At 40.1% G+C, this 23,212-nt stretch overlaps 1 protein-coding gene and 1 long non-coding RNA gene across 2 annotated transcripts in view; both read left to right on the top strand.

Annotated features, from left to right (window-relative positions):
* Positions 1–23,212, top strand: part of LOC101744074 (cell adhesion molecule DSCAML1) — a 98,113-nt gene that overhangs the window by 27,006 nt on the left and 47,895 nt on the right. The window contains exons 3-6 of the mRNA XM_038020367.2: positions 1,397–1,493; positions 8,633–8,685; positions 19,601–19,718; positions 20,861–20,913. Coding sequence (XP_037876295.2) covers positions 1,397–1,493; positions 8,633–8,685; positions 19,601–19,718; positions 20,861–20,913 — 321 coding nt within the window. The remainder of the gene's footprint in view (positions 1–1,396; positions 1,494–8,632; positions 8,686–19,600; positions 19,719–20,860; positions 20,914–23,212) is intronic.
* LOC134201399 (uncharacterized) lies at positions 11,431–18,332 on the top strand. Its single transcript, XR_009976675.1, has 2 exons — positions 11,431–12,341; positions 17,522–18,332. It is a non-coding gene; the product is annotated as an uncharacterized LOC134201399 (long non-coding RNA).

The following is a 23,212-nucleotide window of genomic DNA, read 5'->3' as shown; positions in this document are numbered from 1 at the left end:
ACACTAAAGACAAATACTCGTAATATTAAAGATAAACAATACTAACCTATTCTCAATTTGACTACAGACTTTAAGCAATAACAACAGTTTGACAATAAACAAAGTATATGTGTGTGTCAAATACATGGTAGTGTGTGTAATGTTTTTTAATTACTTAATGTATCTTTTATGCATTATTTAAAAAAAATATTAGCATTGTGCACTTCTTCTCTATATTTTCTATAAGTGTGGGAAATTTCATGCTCCTCCGTCGGCGCAATTTTCGTAAAAAGGGATACAAAGTTTTTGCTTCACGTATTAATATATAGATATTATTACATGGATATGTAAAACACTCGCTTTATGGTGCTAATGGTAAATTAGATAGATATTTGACGGTAACTTTTTAAGGTACGAGAAAGACAAATAGAATAATGAAGTAGTATAGGAAAAGCAATATCCTCTGGAGCCTTTGCATTTCCGTAGGAAATCGATTTCTGAGAATGCTTTCTCGGGTAATATTATCTATTACCAAACCATTCCGTCGTCACAGAATTAATGGCTCGAATTTAATTCACGTATTTATTATGTAGGTACGTAATATTTTATTATTAATTACATTCGAAGTTCGTTAATTCTCATTGTGTACAGAGAATATATGGAGTATGGTGATATAACTTTGTACAAAAGCTTACAATTTTCTTTCGAAAAATTACCTATTAATATGGAAACAAAAAGGCTTGAAATAAATGCGCATTACACCGTTCATTTTTGGGAAAATCTCCAGATTTAAAAATGTTTTTTTTTCCTATTGAATTCTATATTTAGATTCCGTTTCTCGACGCATTTCGTTATAAAATTATAATAAATGATCTAATTTATGTATAAAACTATAAGTTTGGATATTAGAAAACACAAATCCATTTTAATAATGTGTGTAAAGGAAAACGAATACTTTTTTTAATTATGGATTAACTGATGGCCCAGAGGCCTTTCCAGTTTCATACAGGTGGGCGAACAAAGATTCCGCCAGGAGAAGATGTGCTTTGCTAACAACTGCCCAAGCGCCTCCAAAGGAGATCTAACAGCTTAGGGCAACTGCTTCGCGAATGACTGAAGCGGAGTCGTGATCTGCTGAGAAGATCCGGCGAGAAACTCACCGTGTTGATAAATGGGTTAGGTTGCACGTCGAGCTCTTTGTTGAGGTTACCAGAGTCCCTAAGTCTGCTCCTAGAGCTGAAGGCATCTAATGCAAGAGTTTTTGGATCTGATGGATCCGTAAGAATGTGTCTAGGGCGAAAACAAATAGTATGATAATGCGTGGTTTAAACAAATATACTTTTTCAATTTGTTATACCGAATCATAGCCACGTCAATAATTGGAACGGCTGTTCATGTGTTATTTTTTTTCTTTCAGGGGCGCTCTCGCCGGCTCTGTATTGTTCGTGCTCTGGTCCGGAGCTGGCTGCACCGGCCCCCCCGGCTATCTCCCCCCCGCCGCCCGACGTAAAACGGTTCGTATTTTTCATTGTTTCTTTAACGCTTTATAGGTTTCGCTTTTCTCTAGGTTTATAACGATTCGCGGGTAAATTTGAAATGAGAATCGGTCTTTTCATAGTGCTAGTTAAGTTAGTTTTTACTGGTGGTAGGACCTCTTATGAGTCCGCACGAGTAGGTACCACCACCTATTTCCGCCGTGAAGCAGTAATGCGTTTCGGCTTGAAGGGTAGGCCATTGTAACTATGCTGAGACCTTAGAACTTGTATCTCAAGGTGGGTGGCGCATTTATGTTATAGATGTCTATGGGCTCCAGTAACCACTTAACACCAGGTGGGCTCTGAGCTCGTTCGCCCAACTAAACAATAAAAAAAAGGTGGAATACGGATAACAATCAAATTAAATATCCACATCGTGTTAAATTTATCAGGAAATTTCCAATAGAGTTATTTGTTGTTGATGAAACATTTACAATGGGCACGATTTGTCGTGTGTTGACGTTGTATCTAACGAACACTGAATACTTGTTATTCTTTTTTTCGAATGTATTTGAACAATTGTTTGAGGAACTGTACAAACAAAATGGAATTAAAAGTGAAAAAAAAAAAGCTGTAATGCATAGAGCACACGTTCACAGATGAGGAGAGACAGGCGTGTCCGATGCTGGTGTAACACTGGCTTATCTTGTTACCGATGACGACACGGTACACGTGCTGTGCAAACACATGTGCACTAGCTTACCGGTGTACAAACTCTACGGTCGTTCTATTGAATAGGATTATCGTGGAACGTATCACTACGAGAGATTATTAGAGACGTTTAAGAAGCAGATTGGAATCGAGCCTTTATTTTTAATCTATCCGATTATCTTTCGAACTCTCTAAGCTGATTAAGTTTTTGAAGTTTATTATCACGATAGAGTTTTACGATTTTTTGGCAAATAATCAATGACCCATAAGAAAAAGGAGATTAAATTACAACAGGCGGGCTAGGAAAGAAGGCTTTTGTTTCTGTATGTAATAATAAACTTTATTAAATATTTAAATGTAGCTCACGAGCTACCGATGCCACAGCATGTTGATTCGACTAACATTTGTTTCGATAGTTGTGTTAATAAACGATTATTGATAGTGAGAAATGAAAACCCCTTAAGAATCGTTTTTTATAAATTGTATATTTCGACTTGATATTTTAATCGAAACGCATTACTGCTTCACGGCAGAAATAGGCGGGGCGATGGTACCTACCCGTGCGGACTTACAAGAGGTCCTACCACCAAACTTCCAACACCACTTTTCTTCTCATTTTATATTTAATAGCAATCTAATAAATGATTTGTAAAATTTAATAATTATGAATTCCATCTGTATTTTTTTCCTTTGAGTTACATTTATGCTCTTACTATGTAAATGATTTCAAACTAACGTATATTTCAGTTATTTGGATTTTTTTGCATACAAAAATAAGGTATGCTTCGTAAAAATCTGTTAGTTCAATTTCGCTATAAATTTTATAACTTTTCGTATATTTATCAGTTAATAAACACATGGCTGCCTCTGTTCTAAAAACCTATGCATAATTCTCTTCGTACCTGTTTTTCTCATAAATATGGATGCGTTACGTCAGTCCGTGATAAATTGGAATAGCTTTAGCATTACACTCGCGCGTCCATCTATCATAACGCTGTCGTGATGTTATATGAAACTAAAAGTATTTATCTAGAGCACTGTGTGTATTCCTCGTAACACAACTTGCCACTTACCAATGTGAGGACGAAATAAATAACTATATCCGTTTTCCGGAATAAATAATATTCTAGTTCAGAAGCTGAATACTTTAAATGCAAAATCGGCTCGGATACCGAAAGCACGCAGACGACACCGAAATCAAGATCTTCAAAACCTCTGTACTGATCTAGAAATACACGCCAATAAGCATGAAATCCGAGACTTCATCAGAATATGAAATCCTTTACTAAAATTCTATTGTAAAAAAATGGGCTATTGAGAATTCGCAGGGCGAAACAGTGACCTTGAAGATGTTTCCGAAACGTGGAAACAGTACTGTCAATCTCTGTTTCAAGACCCTAACTCGCACTATTTCGATTCAACAGCACCTCAAGACGAAAAGATAGAACCGAATATTCTTAAGGATGAAGTTCAAGCTGCAATAAAACACATTAAGAAAGGCAAAATCACACGAAAGGAAACCATTCCGATTGAAGCCATTGAGACATCTGGGAAGTATGGCGTTGAATATGGCAACCTGGAACTTAGCCTTACGAATGATATGGCTTTTCATCCTGATGCATAAAAAAGGCTCGACAAAAAGTTGCAGTAATTACCGCCTCATAGCATTAATTTTACACGCAAGATAAATCTTACTGCACATCCTTAATGAGCGGTTTAAATCGTATCTCTCCAAAGTAATTATTTCCGAACAGGCTGGCTTTGTGAAAGGAAAATGTACCCAAGAACAAATATTGACCGTTGGAAAGATCATAGAAAAATCCTGGGAATTCAACAAGCCTACGCACGTACATATGCTTTGTAGATTTCTCTAAGGAGTTTGATTCTGTCAAATGGCCAAATCTTTTGGAAACTCTCTTGGCCTTGAATACCCCTAAGTACTTTGTCCATCTGCTGAGGAGACTTTATGAGAAAGGAAAAGCTTCCGTTAGAACAGATGACATATTATCGCATCATTTCTACACTAGTGCAGGAGTTAGCATGTCATCACTCCTGGTCAATATACGTACACATATATGTATATTATAATGAGAATTATCCTCGAAAATTTGTCGAATGAAATAAATATCGGAGATCGGAAGATTTCAAATCTTCAATTATTTAATTCTTCTTATAATTCGTGTCCCAAATAAGATTAGGTAATTTTATCTTAAATGAAGGTATTTGAAATTTCATGGAAAATATGTAAAATATTCTTGAGCTATCTGAATGTGTTGATGAATATCATATAATTGAGAATAGAAGTTCCACTACGAAATCTTACTACGAGAATACCCCTACGAGGCTACTAGTAATTAAGTAGGTTCCAAATAGGAAGAAAATAATTTTAATCGGTACTAAATAATGCGTTATTCATACTTATATTTTAAATGAATTAAAAATTTTGCTGTTAAATTCGAATGAGTCAGCGGTCAAAACGTGTACTTAAATTTAACTGAAATAGCAAATAATCCGGATGTGATAAATTACTGTTTCGAGGCCATTAGGTATTCCGTTACACCATGGTGCTCCCATCTGCCTCATCAATCACAACTGTCAATACATTCCACGTTTCCCCCTTATGAACAATGCCTAATATTTGAGACTGCTTAAGACTATATTTAGTCGTTATAACGGCCGTCTGGTGTAGTGGTAAGTGACATAGTCACTACATAAGGGGGTCGCGGGTTCGAATCCCGCCAAGGGAAGATATTTGTATGATATATATAAATGTCTTTTCCAGGGTTATGGATGTATATTAAATATATGTATTATGTATGTGTATAATAAAAATCTTACATTTATTTCCGTTATCTGGTACCTGTAACACAAGTTCTTTACGAACTTATCACGGGACCAGTTAACGTGGCGTGATTGTTAGTAAATATTTATCTATTTATTTATTATTATATTAGTCATGTAATTTTTTATGATACAGTAACGAAGCACTGAAACTTTGTTAATTTAGTCAAATAATTGAGTAGTGTGTGAAGTCGCAGTTGCCGAAAGGTTGAGATGGTACATTCATATCGAAAGATGGACACTTTTCTAATGAAATACGTACTTAACACATGTTCACGAATGACTTACACAAGGAAGAAATGCTAGTCGCGGAAATTATAATAATCATAATTGGTAGTTTGGTAACCTCGCACTGGTAGATACCACCATTCTGGTCATTGCCGTTGCGAAGCTGTAATGCATTTTGCTTCGAGTTGAAGGGCAGCCGTTGTATAGAACTTAGACTAAGAACTGCTATCTCAAGGTGGACGGTTCTATTATATTTGGATGTTGATGTCTATGGGCTTAACTCATGTCTCATAGTGGGCGGTCTTATTTACATTGTTGATGTCTATGGCACTAATCACTTAACACCAGGTGGGCCGTATGCTCATTCAACCGTCTAAGCACCAAAAAAAACATAGTCGGTCATTAGAAATTGTCTCATTGTTCCTAACATTAACCTTTTACTCAATATTCTTTTGGATTGAGCCAAATAGCTACACAAAACCAAAACAATAAATATATACGGTCATACGAGTGTGTATGTGTGCGATTTTTTTTCTCAGACTAGGGTTACGTGGTTATGGAAAGTGCTCATGATAACAATGAAATTTTTGTGGAATACATGATGGCCCTCGAGTCGTCCACCGTAGGCTGTCACCGTGCCTTCATTGTTTGACGTGCTTACAATGAGTATTGTTCGTATACAGGGCTCGAAACTTTCGAGATATTGCAGGAAGTACGTGGGAGCCCTACGCATTGTTAGTTTGTTAATGTTTAAATGATAGCATGCCGCCCAAAATTACCGCAATTAGGTGCACTTTGTTGTTTAGTGCAACAGTCGTGTAAAGTGTATACAAGAAAAACTACATTGCAACTTAAAGTATTTATGTTTAGTATAATGCATTCTAATTGAAAAAGAATTCATAAAGGTTTTCACACATAATAAATGCGTTATGAATCTTTTGGAACGAAGTTCCTTATGGGACGATGCGGAGGGAGGGTAACCGGGAAAAAACGTCCGTAACGTAAGATTTTTATTAGTAATGCACACAGTGCACGACTTAACTTTGTAATAACGTAAAAAAAAACATATTTTTTTGTCATTAATTGACTGCGATCTCAGAGCGTTCGTTTGCGCAATACACTAACTCTTATGCAAAAAACCGTGAATAAAGTGTACCACAATAAGTTCGCACGTTACCGAATGACCGTGGGTTGTTGCGAAACCTCCAGTTTTATTTTCTTTATACCTCGAATAGAAATTTAAATAAATATTTTTGTAATAAGGAACTTCGTTCCTATACGGTGTCCCACGACACCACACATCTTTTTTTTTTAAATCAATATACCGAAAATTTTGTAATGGCAAATATAACTTACGAACATCACCGAATTCGCTCTCAATGAAAAGAAATAAATCCTACGAAGCTGAGAATGTTGGAGCAAATCCTCAGAGACTTTGGACATCTTGGGCGGCGGTTACTTAACCACCATTAGGCGGGTCGCGAACTGAACCCTTCGACCGAATCTTTTATTTAATACAAAGAATTCTGCTTCTTGAATAATCGAATGAGGCGCAAATAGCAACCTTTGCGACGTGCCGCCCCTCTGAATGTTTGACTTAAGAATACTACAGTCTTTTTACATTAGAATGAACTTTATTCACAGGTAACAAGCAGGTATCCTTTTGTTGTAGAAATCATACAAATATTATTCTAAAAATTGAATAGAGTGTTCACTGAATCAACAAACTGGTAGTATTTACATCATAGATGTTTTGTTAATAAGTTTCAGTTGCCAACAAAAATATTCAAATATTCGAACACTTCATGGTTTTTAAATGACTAGTGGCTCAATTAACTATTGCGTTCGTTGATGCAACATTTAGTTTATTATTCTACTAGCTTTTGCCCGCGACTCCGTCCGCGTGGAATAGTTACTTTGGCGTAACGCAAAATTTTACCCGCCTCTTCATTTACGCAGTGGAAGCTCTCAAAAGGGATTAAAACCCCGATTTTGAAACATTATTTATTGGTGCTCCGCTTGCATTGATCTTAGCGTGATGTTATATAGCCTATAACTTTTCTCGATAAATGGGCTATCTAACAGTGAATGAATTTTTCAAATCGGACCAGTAGTTCCTGAGATTAGCGCGTTCAAACAAACAAACTCTTCAGCTTTGTAATATTAGTATAGATTAAACAAATAAGTCTCACCAAACTTTGTGAATATATAGGTACACCGTGGGAGCTATTGTGTCAAATTAAAGCCCATCTTCGTTTATTACCCATTGCGTACTAGGCGCCTTCGTTAACTATGTTCCTTACAGTATATATTGTAAGTCCAAGAAAATGTCACAATCGCATTGACCCCGTGAAGTAATTATGCGAGTGAGTCAGATAGCACCCATTTTTATATCTCTGGGTCTAGGTCTAATACTAGATGGATTGTGAACTGGGCTGTCCATTTATAGCATTTTTTTCTTCTTTCGGTACGGTTTGAATTATGCCTCTAAGGAAATAAGAAAGCTATGCGGACACAGCTCGTAATTTGATCTACCTTACACTTTTACGATCTGCCGCCTCTAACGTCTGCCTGAAAGAAGTTATCCTCGCGAATGATTGGCTTAAGAACATGGCAGTAAGAGAAAGAGTAGAAAGGTTTTTTAGTTATTTTTTGAGTTCACGGTTCATCTGTTGTTAAGTCAGTGTCCAGTGCCAGTGTCAGTGACCAGAATCCACAAGCAATCACTGAACACATCACATCAAAACTGTCTCCGTCTGTAACGGCTGTTCCAGCCCTTGAAACCGTATCGCATAAATACTTTACGGCAGAAATAAGCACAGGGACTTGACTGGACGGCTTTACAACTTTACAATACACCCCCCCCCCCGTAACTAATAAGAAAAAAGTTGAAAAGTAAATCGAGGATTAAGCCGGAATGACTGTGAGTAAATGGTGCGTCCTATTAGGCTATGCTTAGTAAGGCCATGGACGCAAATAAGATGTTTCAGTGCCTGAGTGACTATTGAAAGCCACATTTAATAAATGAAAATTGTTTTGAAACAGATTGAAGTATTGAAGCTAGAAGTTTTTCAGACAAATAAAGTCTTAATAATTAACTTAATTAAATTAACTTAATATAAATTTCATTGCACCTACCACTATTTACTCTGCACTAACTTTGGTTCACTGGTAGAGAATGCCTTAGGCATTAAATCCGCCAATGTAAATTCTACATGAAATGTAATAAATAAATAAATAAATTGCACAAAAAACGCCGTAGTTATTTTTAATAATATCTCTCTCTCTCTCTCTCCCTCTCTCTCTGTCTATCAGGTGTCGTAACAAATTACGTTTTCTATTTTTCACAATACAGCGTTATGTCTTAAAAGAGGTCGATATATTGTTATTTTTCACAGATGTCGACGAATGGCGGCGAGTGAGTCGGGGGTGGGGAAGCTCCGTGGTATGGGTGAGTCCCACCTATGATTTGCAGCTTTATGTCGCATACAAAAAACATCGAATACACAGAAGCATGTTAATAAATAAACAAATATTGATCCTGAAATTGTTGTAATTGTATTAAAACTTTCGTCAATTTTCTATCTGTTTTAAATAAAATTCACTTGTTTTTATATTTATTTTCTTGATGTTCTCGATAACAATACAGTTACAACACAGGTAACACAGATATATAAATCACAAGTTTTTTTTAATTTTTTTTGTTGCGTCGATAGGTGGATTAGCTCACAGCTCACTTGGCGTTAAGTGGTTACCGGAGCCCATAGACATCTACAATGTAAATACCGCCACACACACCTTGAGATATGAGTTCTAAGGTCGCAGTATAGTTACAACGACTGCCCTACCCTTCAAACCGAAACGCATTACTGCTTCACGGCAGAAATAGGCAGAGTGGTGGTACCTACCCGTGCGGACTCACAAGAGGTCCTACCACCAGTAATACTATTACAATTACAAGAACATAATTCATATACAGCAGTACACTTTGTGACTTTAATCGGTTTTATAATATATAGAGGGGTCCATAAACACGATAGGCATAGGCTAGGCAGCGGCTTGGCTCTGCCCCTGGGATTGCTGAAGTCCATGGTCGACGGTAACTACTCACCATCAGGTGGGCCGTATGCTCGTCTGCCGACACGGGCAATAAAAAAAAAGATGATTTCAGTTTACATTTAAGTTTCACACTGTTAATGGTAAAGAAATTTCTAGGATCACCTTTAATGAAGCGTGAGCATGTTTTAATAAAGTATTTTTTATTAATTCCATATAAAAAGACTACGACAGCCACATCTACTCTATATACTGTTAGTTCGATTATACTTTATTTTATAGTCAAAAATATTGAAATATGTCAAAATAAGTCAATGGAATATAGGAGTCTGAGGAATATATGCGTTCAGCTAGCTGCTAGTGTAACTGCGTTTATTGAAAAATGTACTTTCATTGTAACTTAATTTTGAATGTTTAAATTTAGAATTTATAAACAAATAATACAGACCAAATAGTACATAAGCGTGCGTCTATAGATACGTCGCGCCAAAATATTTACCGAAACTCATTTTATCGAACAAATACTTCGTACGATTTATTACAAAAGCGCGTGAAAATTTCATTGCGCACCAAACGAAAACGTATTCGCTGCGAAACGTATCTCATTATGTGCGATGGAAATAAATTGGGACAGACTATTTGTTGAGCACTCGGTTTCGAACGCTGTCGAACCGAATCGATTCAATTTGCCCCAAAATTTAATTGCAATTGAAATGGTCGAGTGAAACGAAAGCCTCTCGGGGGAGGATTATCGTTTAAGCGACGCTTTCAAAAAGGTTAATTAGGCCGTAAATTTAATTTGTGGTCTCTGCGTACGGAATAATTTTTCTAATTAATTTGTATATTATTGTTTAAGTTTTTGTTTAGTACTACGGGTTTCACAGGTGTTAAATTTGTATGATTCAGACAGATGAAACATTTTCTCGCAATAAAGAGGTTCTTGTGTTACTCTCTGGCCAGAAAATGCGAGTTCACTTGTAAATTCGTTGATACGTAAAATAATAAACCAGCGATCATATTGTCGTATGTTTTTTTACTGTACAGAATGGTGTACGAGCTTACAGATTAATATTATCTGATGTTAAGTGGCTACTAAGGTATTACAAGGTATATAGAAATCACTTTATATTAGATTTGAGGTATATGCCTCAGTTTGTAAGGTTATTTTCATTACTTTTGCATTATTTTTGCGGTTTGTTTTATACTTTCATGGTGGAAGTTATTCTTGAACAAAAGTTAAGTAGGACGTGTTTTCTTTGGATAAAAATGATACCAGCTTGAGAGATCTTAAACACGGGTATAGTCGCATTTCTTTATACGAGTACCTCTGGCGTAATATCCTTTAGACCACGATGACTATTGCAGACTTATCCGTAGTAACCCGGGTCGTTTTGTTTTTTACCACGATAAAAAGTATCCTAGTGTTAATCCAGCTTATAAATTATCTCTGTGCGGAATACATTCATATCCGTTCAGACATTTCCGTGTAATTGAGGGAAAACACAAATTTTCACATTTAAAATATTACTAGTAGCCTTCCAGAACTTCCGCACGTGTACTGTATTAATTTAAGTTATCTATATATTAATATGTGAAGCAAAAACTTTGTACCCCTTTTTACGAAAATTGCGCGGAGGGAGGAGTGTGAAATTTTCCACACTTATAGAGAAGGAGTGCAGAATGCTAATATTTTTATTAATTATGTATAAAAAAAAACATTAAATCAATAAAGAAAACATTACATACACTACCATGTATTTGTCACATACACACGCGCACATATACTCTATAGTCAAGTACTCTTTTGTTTATTGTTAAAGTCTGTGGTCTAATCGAGAATAGATTAATACTGTTGGTCTTTAATATTATTTGCCTAAAGTGTAGCCTTGGCGAAATATGTGATTAAAGAAGTAAAGTTTTTGACAACAGAACCATAATAATGTTCAAATTTATAATTTAAATTAATAATTATAGTCAATTTCTGTGGGACCATTAGTAAAAACAATTTTGCTATTATAGAAACGACGTGTCACAAAAAGGACAGAATGTAAGAGTCAGGTGACGAGGGTGCAGTCGAGTGTATTGGGGATGTGTCATATGTTTAATAAGTCGGTGCTAGTCGCTCACATTCACACGTAGCTTTATTTCGGGTTAAAGATATTCTTTATTCTCAAAAGAATTACATAAATTCACTTAAATGAGAACATTAAAATAGTTATAATTAATTCAGTTCGTGCAGTACATGAAAATATTTTACAGTAACAACATGCGGTGCTATGACAATATATTTAACAAAAACTATAAAGATTATTATTTTCTTAAAATGTATAAACAGGGTAGATTACCACAGCAGATCGCCTCGACCAGCCGCCGGCCGCTCGGTGGCGGGTAGATATTGGCGCCACAAGGAGCTAGTTCGCATGGATGTGGCATTGGTAAAATGTTTGCAGGTTGTTAGTTTCGTTGTTTTTTCGTTTCATTTTTTAACTACTTATCGATAGACTTCAGGACGCACTTGAGCTCATCAAACTTTCCCGGCTTAACAATGCTGCGTACATTGGCGTAGAGAAAGTTGAGAGATGGGTAGAACGTTTCAATTTGTGAGTAGTCGTTTGTAATCTAGTATGAAATGTTCTCAATTTGTAAGATTCCTATTCTGGTACTAGATTGTTTGTTGCCGGCGCAGAGTTTTTTGGTAAGGATTCTACTATTGCTGGTTCTCCTTTTACATATTTAATAGAAATATTAGTTTCGCCATTGGAAATTCGATTTTCAAGTTCTTGTTTCAGGATTTTTAAGGTTTCTCTCTGATGTGGAGTTTGATCACTGTATATCTTGACGTTAGCAGCTGCCATGTTATTTCGGTTTCTAAGTATAACTTTAACAGTGTCCTCTGATTTAAAAATAGCTTTAATGGGGCGGATTTTGTCATGTTGATATTTTCCTAGACGGTGTATGTTTTCAGGTCCAGGACAGTTACTTGAGGCCATTTTAGTAAGTTTTATTATTTCTTTTCTGTCATATTCCAATCTTTCTATAGCATTTTCAGAGGTGGCTTCTTTTTTTTTTTTTTTTTTTTTATGATTGAAAGTTTACTGGTGGCCCGAAGGCCTTTCCAGTTTCACCAGGACAGGTGGGCGAGCAAAGGCTCAGCCAAGAGGGGTGGGATTTGCTAACAACTGCCCGAGCGCCTCCGAAGGAGACCTAACAACTCAAGAGCAATTGTTTCGCGAATGAATCTACTACCGGATCGGAATCGCGACCCGCTGAGAAGATCCGGCGAGAAACTCAGCGGGCTGATGCATGGGTTAGGTTGCACGTCGACCTCTTTGTCGAGTTCGACGAGTACGGTTACCGGGGTCCCTAAGCCTGCCCCTAGTATTAGAGCTGAAGGCATCTAATGCAAAGGTTATTGGATCTGATGGATCCGTAAGGACGTGTCTAGGGCGTCGACGGTGACTGGCTCCTGCATGATCAGGATTCGGGGAGTAGTCAGCGGCGGCAACGATAAGGCGATTATCATGACGCATAGCCTTATCGAAGTATCGTTCCGACGCTGACTTCATGTATTTCCGAATTGATTCGAGGCCCAGGTCGTCGTGTAGGTCAACGTTCCTCACGAACCACGGAGCCCCGACAGCTAACCTGCAAAAGCGGGATTGTAGGGATTGGAGGGTGTCTATGTGTGTGCGGGCCGCGTGAGCGAACACCACACTCGCGTAAGTCATGACGGGCCTTATGCAAGTTTTGTAAAGTGTCACCTTGTTCCGAAGGGACATTTTACTCCGCTTACAGATCATGGGGTAGAGTCTACCGAGAATAAACGCGGCACGGTCACGGACTGATTTTATATGCGGGCGGAATGTCATCGATGCATCCAGGGTAACGCCCAGGTACTTGACCTTCCTGGCCCAGGGTATGGGTTGTCTAAAGAGAGTAATCGGGGGTGTGAGATTCCTCCTCCTAATCCGGGAGGAAATCCGTGTGGAGCTTCCCCTCTGAAATAGCACCGCAGTACTTTTCGCTGGGTTGATGTCTATGCGCCATTTTCGGAACCACTGTCCTAGGGCTAGGGCTGCGCTCTGAAGCTTCTTCGCGATTAGGGACTTATTTCTACTAGAATAGTAAACAGTCGTGTCGTCGGCGAATAAAGCTAAATGGGTCGGCGGCGACCGGGGAATATCGTTGACGAATAAGCTAAATAGGAGGGGTGAGAGGACAGAGCCTTGCGGGACTCCAGCTGTGAGAGGTCGTGGGGAGGAGCGGGTTCCCTCGACTCGATATCGAAAAGAGCGGTTCGACAAGAAGTCCCGTATGATGAGCACGAGACTATCCGGCACGCCCATGTTGAATAGTTTGAAAATCAAACCATTGTGCCAGACTTTGTCGAACGCTTTTGCGACGTCGAAGAAGAGAGCTCCCGTGTATAACGGTTTTGGTCGATTAAGCCCCACAAGAATGTGCTCCGTGAGGCGGTGCACCTGTTGAACGCATGAGTGATTTGTACGGAATCCGAATTGTTCATCGATAAGAATGCCTTTGGATGAGACGAAGTCTCTGAGGCGTTTGTAGAGCAGACGCTCATACAGTTTGCCTAGAGACATGAGGAGGCTAATCGGGCGGTAGCTCGTCGGATCATTTTTTGGTTTACCGGGTTTATGTATGCCGATAACGTCCGCTTCTTTCCACACCGCGGGAAAGATACAGTTCGCCATAGCGGCATTGAAAATAGATGCCAACATCACGATGAGTTGGACGGGTAGAAGTTTAATAACGCGGTTAGATATACCGTCGGAACCGGGAGCCTTGCGAGGACGTAGGTCTTTGATCAAGTCTTTAACTTCTATCGGGGTGACGGGTGGTAACGCATCCGATGGTGGCAAGGAGGCTCTGCGTTCTACCTCACTGTCTACTAATTCTACATGAACAGGGTCCACGGATTGAGTGCTGGGCGTGCACTGGGTTTGCAATGTATCGGCCAGCAGCTCTGCTTTTTCGTCATCATCGAACGCCGCGAGTCGGCCTGAGGGGCCTACGAGGGGGGGCATAGTTACTACCGTATCCGATTTGAGAGTACGAGCTAAGCAGTAGTAAGCCCTTTGGGAGGGCGCGAGTCCTTCTAAGAAATCAGACCACCTGGCATCTCGGACTTCGGCGATGCGAGACTTTACGTCGCGTTGTAGGGCACGCATTCGAATACGATTTTCCGCGGTAGGATACCTGTCGTAGGCGCGTATCGAGGCGTTCTTAGCTCTAAGAAGTTCCCTAATATCGTCGGACAATTTGAAGCGGTGAAGGAAGTCCTCCGCTACAACTTGTTTCGATGACCTATCTAATGTCGAGGTGATGTGTGACGTTAAGATGTCTATGGCTTCAGCGGTATCCTGAGGAGACGGGATAGAGTCCGGGTTAAACGGGAGCGATGATGGATCAGATTCAGCCAGGTTGATGCCCAGCGTGTGCCAATCCACCACAGTCCTCGTGACGGGAACGGAATCGGGAGCGCGACCGAGCTTCATAACGACGGGACGGTGGTCTGAATCTAACTCTGAAACTACTTCGATCGAGTGTAAGCGCAGAGTTACGTTTTTTAATAACGCTATGTCGAGTATATCCGGGCGATGCGCGATATTTAGCGGGTAGTGAGTCGGGGTTAGCGGAGCGACGATATCGAAGGCGAGATCATCGACTAACGCGTCAAGCCGCCTGCCATTCGGGGTTGTGGTGTGTGAGTTCCACCTGATGTGTTTACAATTTAGGTCGCCCGCCAGAATGACAGAGCTCCCCATACCGAGCAGCGCCTCGATATCACTGCTTAGAACGATCTTATCCGGTGGAAGATAAACGGACGCGATAACGATCGGCGCGTGTCCCGTCAGTGAGATTCGGCACACTGATGCTTCGATATTAGCGAGCGCGGGAGGATCGAGCGGGACGCAATGCAGGGCTCTTCTATAGTAAATGACGGTACCACCACCACGGGCAGAGAGCCTGTCGTTCCTGACCATGTTATAGTTCGCGATTTTAGGGTCACGGCGCGCGGGCTTAAGTAGGGTCTCCTGCACTAAAAAGATATCAATTTGGTGGTCACGCAAAAAGTCAGAAACCTGATCACGTTGATTTGCGAGACCGTAAGCGTTAAAAAATCCTATCGTTACGGATAGGGGCTTTATTCTACTTATATACGCCATTGATTACCGGCGGAGTGAGGGGAGGACGTACGTATTTAATGACGCGTATACGTCGGCGTATTCCTGCACAACGGCGATAAAGTGTTGTGCAGTGGAGGCAGCGCGAATGGCGTCGCCCAAAGCGTTAACGCGCTCAAAGTTGATCGACTGAAAGAAGTCGATCGCTAAAGCGAGATTGTCGGACGCGGTCGGAGGGCAAGTCGCGGGAGAGGGACGAGTCGCGGGGGCGGGACGAATCGCGGAGGAGGGAGTTGTAGCCGTGTTCGTGTACGGCAGCGGTTTTGACCAGGCCGAGACACTGGGCACCGCCGCCGGAACGAACGCTGGCTTAGCCTGCGACGCAGAGGGTGCCGAGGCTTTGATGTCTGGGCCGGAAGCTCGGAGGCGGTTTTGGCGGGCGACGCGGCGATTTATTTTAGGGGCTCGGGGGCAACCACGGTAATTCGCGGGGTGACCCTGTGTTCGACACAGGACGCAGCTAGGCGGTTCCGTCGCGGTTTTTTGGTCGCGAGCGCAGAGGGCCGTGGCGTGATCGCCCAAACACTTAACACATCGGGGGCGCGCGTGACAGTTACGGGAAGAGTGCCCGTACAATTGACAGTTATGGCACTGGCTAGGAGTGCCTTTTTTATGGGGGGCTTCGACAGCGATACCAGAGAGCCTACAGACGGTCTGTGTGTTAAAGATTTTCTTACCCTCGGGGGTAGGCTGGAGAGCGACTAGAACCATATTATATGGCTCCCTACCGCGACCGGTGTGCATACGGTGCACAGAATTCACTGGTAGGCCTTGTTCTAACAGGTCGGCTTTTACGAGCTCTACATCTAACTCTTTAGGGATTCCGCGTATTACAACGCGGAGTTCGCGCTCCTCCTGGAGCGTATACGTATGGAAACTTATACGCTCCTTACGGAGGTAAGAAGAGAGGGCCCTATGGTCGTCGGGTGTTTGAACCTTAATTTGAATGCCGTTCGCGAGGTTACGGGCATTCGTGAAATTTATATTTTTGGCCTTAAGGGCCAGGCAAACTCGATCCCAAGCTGCCTTCTCCTGAAGGATAACCGGGGGAGGGGTCTGGGTTTTATTTTGTGCCACCGGACGCGGCGACGGAGTGGCACGGGCTGGGGGCGCAACGGGAGTCTGAGGGCGGGGGCGCGACGCGTTCACGGCTTTGCTAATTTTAGCGGCCGCGGGAGCTCGAGACTCCGCGGCACGCTTCTTACCCTTCTGTACCAGGGTGAATCCATCCGTCGATGAGGCGGGGGCGAGGTCGACCTCCATGTCCGAGTCAGAGTCGGAGCACGAGGAGGCGGGTGCAGGCGACCTACGAGCAAGTGTAGGTGTTTTAGAGGGCGCGACGGAGGCCGCGGATGATCGCTCAGCTGAAACGATGGTCACGGCGGACGACGCAGCAGCTTTTCTCGCCAGTATAGGCGACACGGGAGCGGCAGGCACGACAGAGGCTGCGGTGCTCAATGCAGAAGCTCTGCACGCAGGTACAGGCGACGCAGGAGCAGCGAGCGCGGCGGAGTCCTCGAGAGGGCTCGCAGTGTGATTGGCCTTGAAGGCCAAAAACTCCGAGGCGAGCTGTGGGTGGCGAAGTCGGAGGAATTCCGCGAATACAGCGTCCATGATCGCTGAGTACCCAGGTGGGGCGGCCCCGGGTCTTGAAAACACTCGCCTTGCGGCGAGGCCCCAACTTCTCGGACCTGAGCGGTTCTATTGAACACAGGTGGCAATGCGGCGCGATTACTACAGGACAAAGAAAAAGCACAACAAAACAGAAATTACGAAAAGAAACAAAACAAATAAATACTTGCAGGAAACCACTTTGTCGGCAGATGTACCACGAACACAGAAACAACAAAAGGAAACAAAACAAATAAAAACTTCCAGAAAGAGCACTTAGTCGGCAGATGTACCACAAACACAGGCCGCGCGAACAATGGCCGGGCTAACAAAAGCCGGGCGAACAAAGACCGGGCGATCGAGTGGACGATGAGCACGTCCGCACGTGACGGGTGCCTCTATCGGAATGAGGTGGCTTCTATGACACCGCATACGATTATATTTTTTGCTCGCTGACTACGTTCTTGACATTCGGCAATCATCTTGTTATAATTCACGCGATTCATGGACGCAGATTCTTGTGTATGCAACGATTTAAACTTAAGTCCTTCCACTTCTTTTTCAAGAAGTTCAATTTTATTTCCCAATATACTGGTAGACGTCATCACGTTTGACACATCCACCTTCAATTTTTCCTGTTCGATGATGATGGATTCAATATTGTTACATATTTTATCAACTTGCCCTTTCATAGCACTGACATCTTGGTACAATCTGTTTATATTCTCAGTTTGGGCAACACTACTTGACGCCATAAGAGACATCATTTCTGCCATCTGTTTCTTCACATCTAAGATTTTTTCGATGACACAATCGTTGCTATTAGATGACCTTCGTTTATTTCTAAATGTAATTTTTGGAGTATCAAAATCAGGAGTTACCGATGGGTTTGGTTGAGATCCTCCATACGTTTGAGACACGCCGCCTCCATTCGGTGAGCGTAGTACGCTCATTGTAGATCCGTGGCTCAATTAGTGACTTTGTTGTAAGGTGCACGAAGAGGTCAGGCGAATTTGTAGTCACTGCTCAAACTGTTATGGTCGAAATTGTAATAGTAGTGGTTTTAAAATAAGTTAAATAAATTTTATTTTTCTCGCACTGCACTTCACGGCAAATTGTAATCAAGAGCATATGTTGCTTCAGTTTAAAATGGTTTGTCGGTGAAATGAATGTTTTTGGAAAGATCGCTAACACGTCTGTACTGCACGGATGCACGGAGCAATATTATTTTTATGGATTTTATAAAAGATAAAAAAATAGCAAAGAAAATAAATAAGGGACAAGCTGTGAAGCGTTTATTAACATACATACAACGTTTAAAGTTTAATATACATAAGTAGCTACAACAGACAGCCGGTCATAGATAGCACAACGTGAATACGACCTTGAGACAATAAATTGAAGTCTCATCTTCATTGGGTTAGCGGCTATCTTACCCTTCACAATACCCAGGATGGCGTGGCGCCGCGTGGTCATTCAGCACTACTTAAGATAAAGGTTAGCCACTTTGCTTGCGCGCGGCGTGGCTACCTTAAGATTTCATTCTTCACTATTATGTTCATTGCTTCGGATTTATTTTTAAAAACGTAGCCTATTAATAATGTTTATAATTACGGAGATGATTAAACAAAAGAAAACAAATGTCACGACCAAGCATTGTATTTATTGAGATTCCTTGCGTTAAACTCAGTTAGATATCTGCTGATTCATGAATTATAATATCGTCATAATATCGTTTCGTTTTGAATAGCGGATTCACGAAATCTAAACTCATTGAAATGAGAAGTACTTACGCTCAGCTTAGTAAAATAATAAAAGGCACTTGAATTTTCGTTTGCATTAATCTATCAGATTATTAGCGCTTAGACTTCGGGAACTATCTGTTTACAGCCTGTATGTAGCTACATATCTTATACTTTTAAACGAGCAATTCTTGTATATATATACTTATATATAATCTGAATCTCGGAAACGGCTCCAACGATTTTCATAAAATTTAGTATACAGGGGATTTCGGAGGCGATAAATCGATTTAGCTACGATTTATTTTCAGGAAATATTGTTTTATTCATGTTTTCAATAATCAACTCTTCCTGACATTTATTGGTGAATAATAATACTATTTTTCTTAATTGAGGGCAACTAACCGCTTTAAAGACACCACAATGGCGTTATCAAAAACCGAGCAAAGCTCGGTCTCATCTAGTGCTATGTTATATGCTACTATTTTCTTGACACTGATTTGCAACCCTTAACATTAGCAAGTTCTCTCCGGTTGAGCCCCGTGAGCGCACCTACCCGTCCGCGTGTAGTAGCAATATTCCCTTACGTTACCGACTATTAAAATATTTAGGTTTAAAAAAAAGGTTTACATTCTCTGCGTAGATTTGAAAATGCTTTAAGAATGTTACATTACTTTAACCACCAGCGATTGATCTAAACGTCGTTCATGTAATTCTGTTACGTTATACTAAATAAATTGTGTCACAGGCGTCGAGAACAAAGCAAGATACGTCTCGCGGAGTTCACACGGCGGAGGAAAACGTTATTCTCTTTGTTTAAGAAACGAAAACACGGGACTGATGAATAAGGAACAAAACGTCAACAGGTAAACATCACGCTTAACTGTTCTTTACTCATTATTATTATTTAATTTGACAATCAAACAAATGTCGTGCTACGCGAAAATTTAATACGTCTGTTGATTAATTTGTAATTGTTGAAAGCAAATTCTGAGGTGTTATATGTTTTCCCAATTCGGAATATAATTAAACATCAAAACACTCAAACGTAGCCCCCTGAATATCCATTGTTCATACATTTTGGTAGCGATTGAATATTCTGTAAATACACGGCACACAGGTTCGCACAAGCCCCATAAATATATAGACGACCAGCTCTGTACTTTTTTATTTACTTTATAGCCTATGTATATTTATGTAATATGTCCCAAGCTGGCTATTATTGTACCAATCTGCAAATATACCAGAATACATTTATGACTTTAGCAACTCTTAGCCATAGTAAAAGTTATTTTCGGTACTATAAAGTATTTGAAGCATAGCAAAATATTTAACCGAAAACAGATAAACACAAGGTTGTACGATAAAAGTAGTTTTAATTATAATAATTAGTATTTGAATTAGCGATTGCATGCAGCAGAGATACGAATGTTGCGATGGATGAGTGGAGTAACGAGAATGGATAGAGTCCGGAATGAATATGTTAGAGGAAGTCTGAAAGTGCGCGTTTGGGATGGTATGGACATGTGATGAAAATGAATGGGAACGAAATGAAAATGAGGTTGGTAAGAGAGTATTAACTATGAATGTGAAAGGATATAGAGGAAGAGGTAGACCTAAGAAGAAATGGAGGGATTGCGCAAAAGACCATATGGGTAAGAGGGGAGTGAGAGAAGAAATGGCATATGATAGAAGAGTATGGAAGGAGAAAACATGCCCCCAGGTGACTGGGAGAAGGACAGGAGAATGATGAAATGATGAGTATTTGAATTAGTATATTAAATCGGGATAGTATAGGGAAGTAGGTTAACCGTGTGAGGTCAGAGAACTGGTATTACATCTGGAAAAAAATGTTCTGGAATGACCTCTCAAAGAATTAATTTGTGAATTCAGTAAGAGCAGTGGAAGGTTTCACTGTAGGTAACGTAAATAGCGTCAGCAGATTCAGGCACTCTTAATAAAATTATGATTATTTTCGAATAAGTTTTTATGAACTTGTTATTTCCAGTTCAGCGGGACTTGCCAGCGAAACAGTAATCAAAGAGGAAGCTAGGAATGCGGGTGAGTTACTGATATAAAGTTTTCTGAAATATCGCTACATCATCATCACTCTGTGAGTTCAAACGCGAACACCGAAAACATCTTTTAACTTTGTTTCCCATGAAGTTCCTGCAAAGTGAAAACATTGATTTATTTCGACTACTTGACTTTCTGATAGCGATTTTGAGGAAGATATTTAAAAAGTTATATATAAATACTAATATTGTACAGCAACAGAACTGTGTCTGTTTATTGAAACAATTTATAAAGAGCAATAGCACAAAATTACCCTTTGTGTCCCTGTCGATAGTGTTTTTTGTTAGTCCGTATTACAATATATATTTTTTGTTCTAATTTCATCCAAAACCGCTATTTAATTAATTACGATAAAGGTTATTCTCAAATAGAATATGTCACGATATAATAATACATCACGCCAAAATATCAATTAGGTCAGAATACATTTTTCTTCTGGGCAGAATTGAGTACAATCAACAAAGTTGTCATACCTGCTCCTTGTGTTAAATTAAAATGGCAATCAGCAATTGTTATAGTTGATTCATTAAATTTATTAAAAACGTTTGTCTGTTTTACATGTATACATGCTATGGGTAATATAATCCTCAATTGCTTATACCGTTTTATAACGCGTCGTTTATGTGTGTGACGTAAAACACAATAGATAAACTCGGCAAGCCAGGCCCACAGCGTTAAAGACATGTCCGCAATTATCCTTACGTTGTCCGAAGTCTCTTGGTCAGAGAACAAATTTGAAACGAAACCAGTGTCTCAGCGTTCCCTTTTTTCATTATTTCCGGACCACATGGTGTTCGAGACTGTCATTTGTTACAAGCGGCTCCACCGTCAGTAACCATTAGGAAGCAGTAAAAAGTTACAGACGTCAATGACAAATCGAACGCTTCTTCGTTCAATTGTATGTCTTCTTTGCGATAAGATTTTATGTTTTGTTACTTATGGATATTGTAGGTATAAACGTAGACGGTGTATAGGCGAAAAAAAAAGCGAAATGATTAGATTTGTCACAAAAAAAAACATATATTTTTTATCATCCGAACCCGACGACCCCGACCGTAATGTTTGCTGCGTGAAAATAACCAACACTGATTTTCATTCGGTACCGGCGATGACGAAGCGGACGTGCTGATTGGGCTTGTATATGATATAAAAGTTTAAAAAAACAGCAAAATCAAAGTATCGAAATCTATACTAATATATAAATCTAGAGTGGTTTTTACGGATGTTCCGTTATAACTACTAAACCATGCATCTGGTGGACTTGAAACTTGGTATCCATGTAGAAAATACATATACTTAATAGATAGGCTACTATTTATATGAGTGTTGGACTCCCTACACCAGTTGCGGGCGCGTTAATGATGAGAATCTTTGTGGGGGTGAGAAATAATAATGTTAATTTTAAATGCCCAGCGAAGCGGACGGTTACAGCTAGTAAATTATAAAATTGTAGCACGGTGTAGCAAGCAAATCAGTGTTAGACAGTAGTATTAGGTCTCCTACTGCGTATTTTAATTCTGCGCAATTATGTTAAGCCGATATGAAAATCTAATTCAGATTATCAATAAAATTGGACCAGTCGATTTTTACCGCAAAAATAATACTATCAAGTTTACATGCAAGACGAATCCTCATCATTGTACAAATGAGACGTTGACCCTGGGATAGCGAATGTCATGTCATCTTGTAGTATTTATGGGCCTTGAGAACCACTAAATACGTCACCAATACAGATACATAAGTACAAAACTTGATTATGAAATGTATGTGTTTGTGGTTCATCCATCTACTTACGGAGCTCTTGGACCATCTAGTTAAAAACGATTGGAGTCTATAGAATTGATCGAAACGAGTGATTAAGCCATATGTGGTTTTAATTATGTCTATGACACGCAAAGACCGCAGAAAAAGTCTATATACATATACGACACCCACATTGAAACAATAAGTCGTAGTCGCAATTGGATCGTATAACGAATATTCAATCCTTGAAACCAGAACGCATGACTGATTTTTGATTGATTGGATTAGAAGGCGTATAGAAGTCGTCGTGGCCTAAAGGATAAGATGTCCGGTGCATTTGTATCTAGCGATGCACCAGTGTTCGAATCCCGCTGGCATTCCGATAGAGGCACCCGTCACGTGCGGACGTGCTCATCGTCCACTCGATCGCCCGGTCTTTGTTCGCCCGGCTTTTGTTAGCCCGGCCATTGTTCGCGCGGCCTGTGTTTGTGGTACATCTGCCGACTAAGTGCTCTTTCTGGAAGTTTTTATTTGTTTTGTT

The sequence above is a fragment of the Bombyx mori genome, chromosome 25 (genome assembly GCF_030269925.1).
Source record: "Bombyx mori chromosome 25, ASM3026992v2".
Classification (NCBI taxonomy): Eukaryota; Metazoa; Arthropoda; class Insecta; order Lepidoptera; family Bombycidae; genus Bombyx; species Bombyx mori.
Note: the sequence above shows the minus strand (reverse complement) of the source record. Positions and strands in the feature narration are given on the sequence as shown.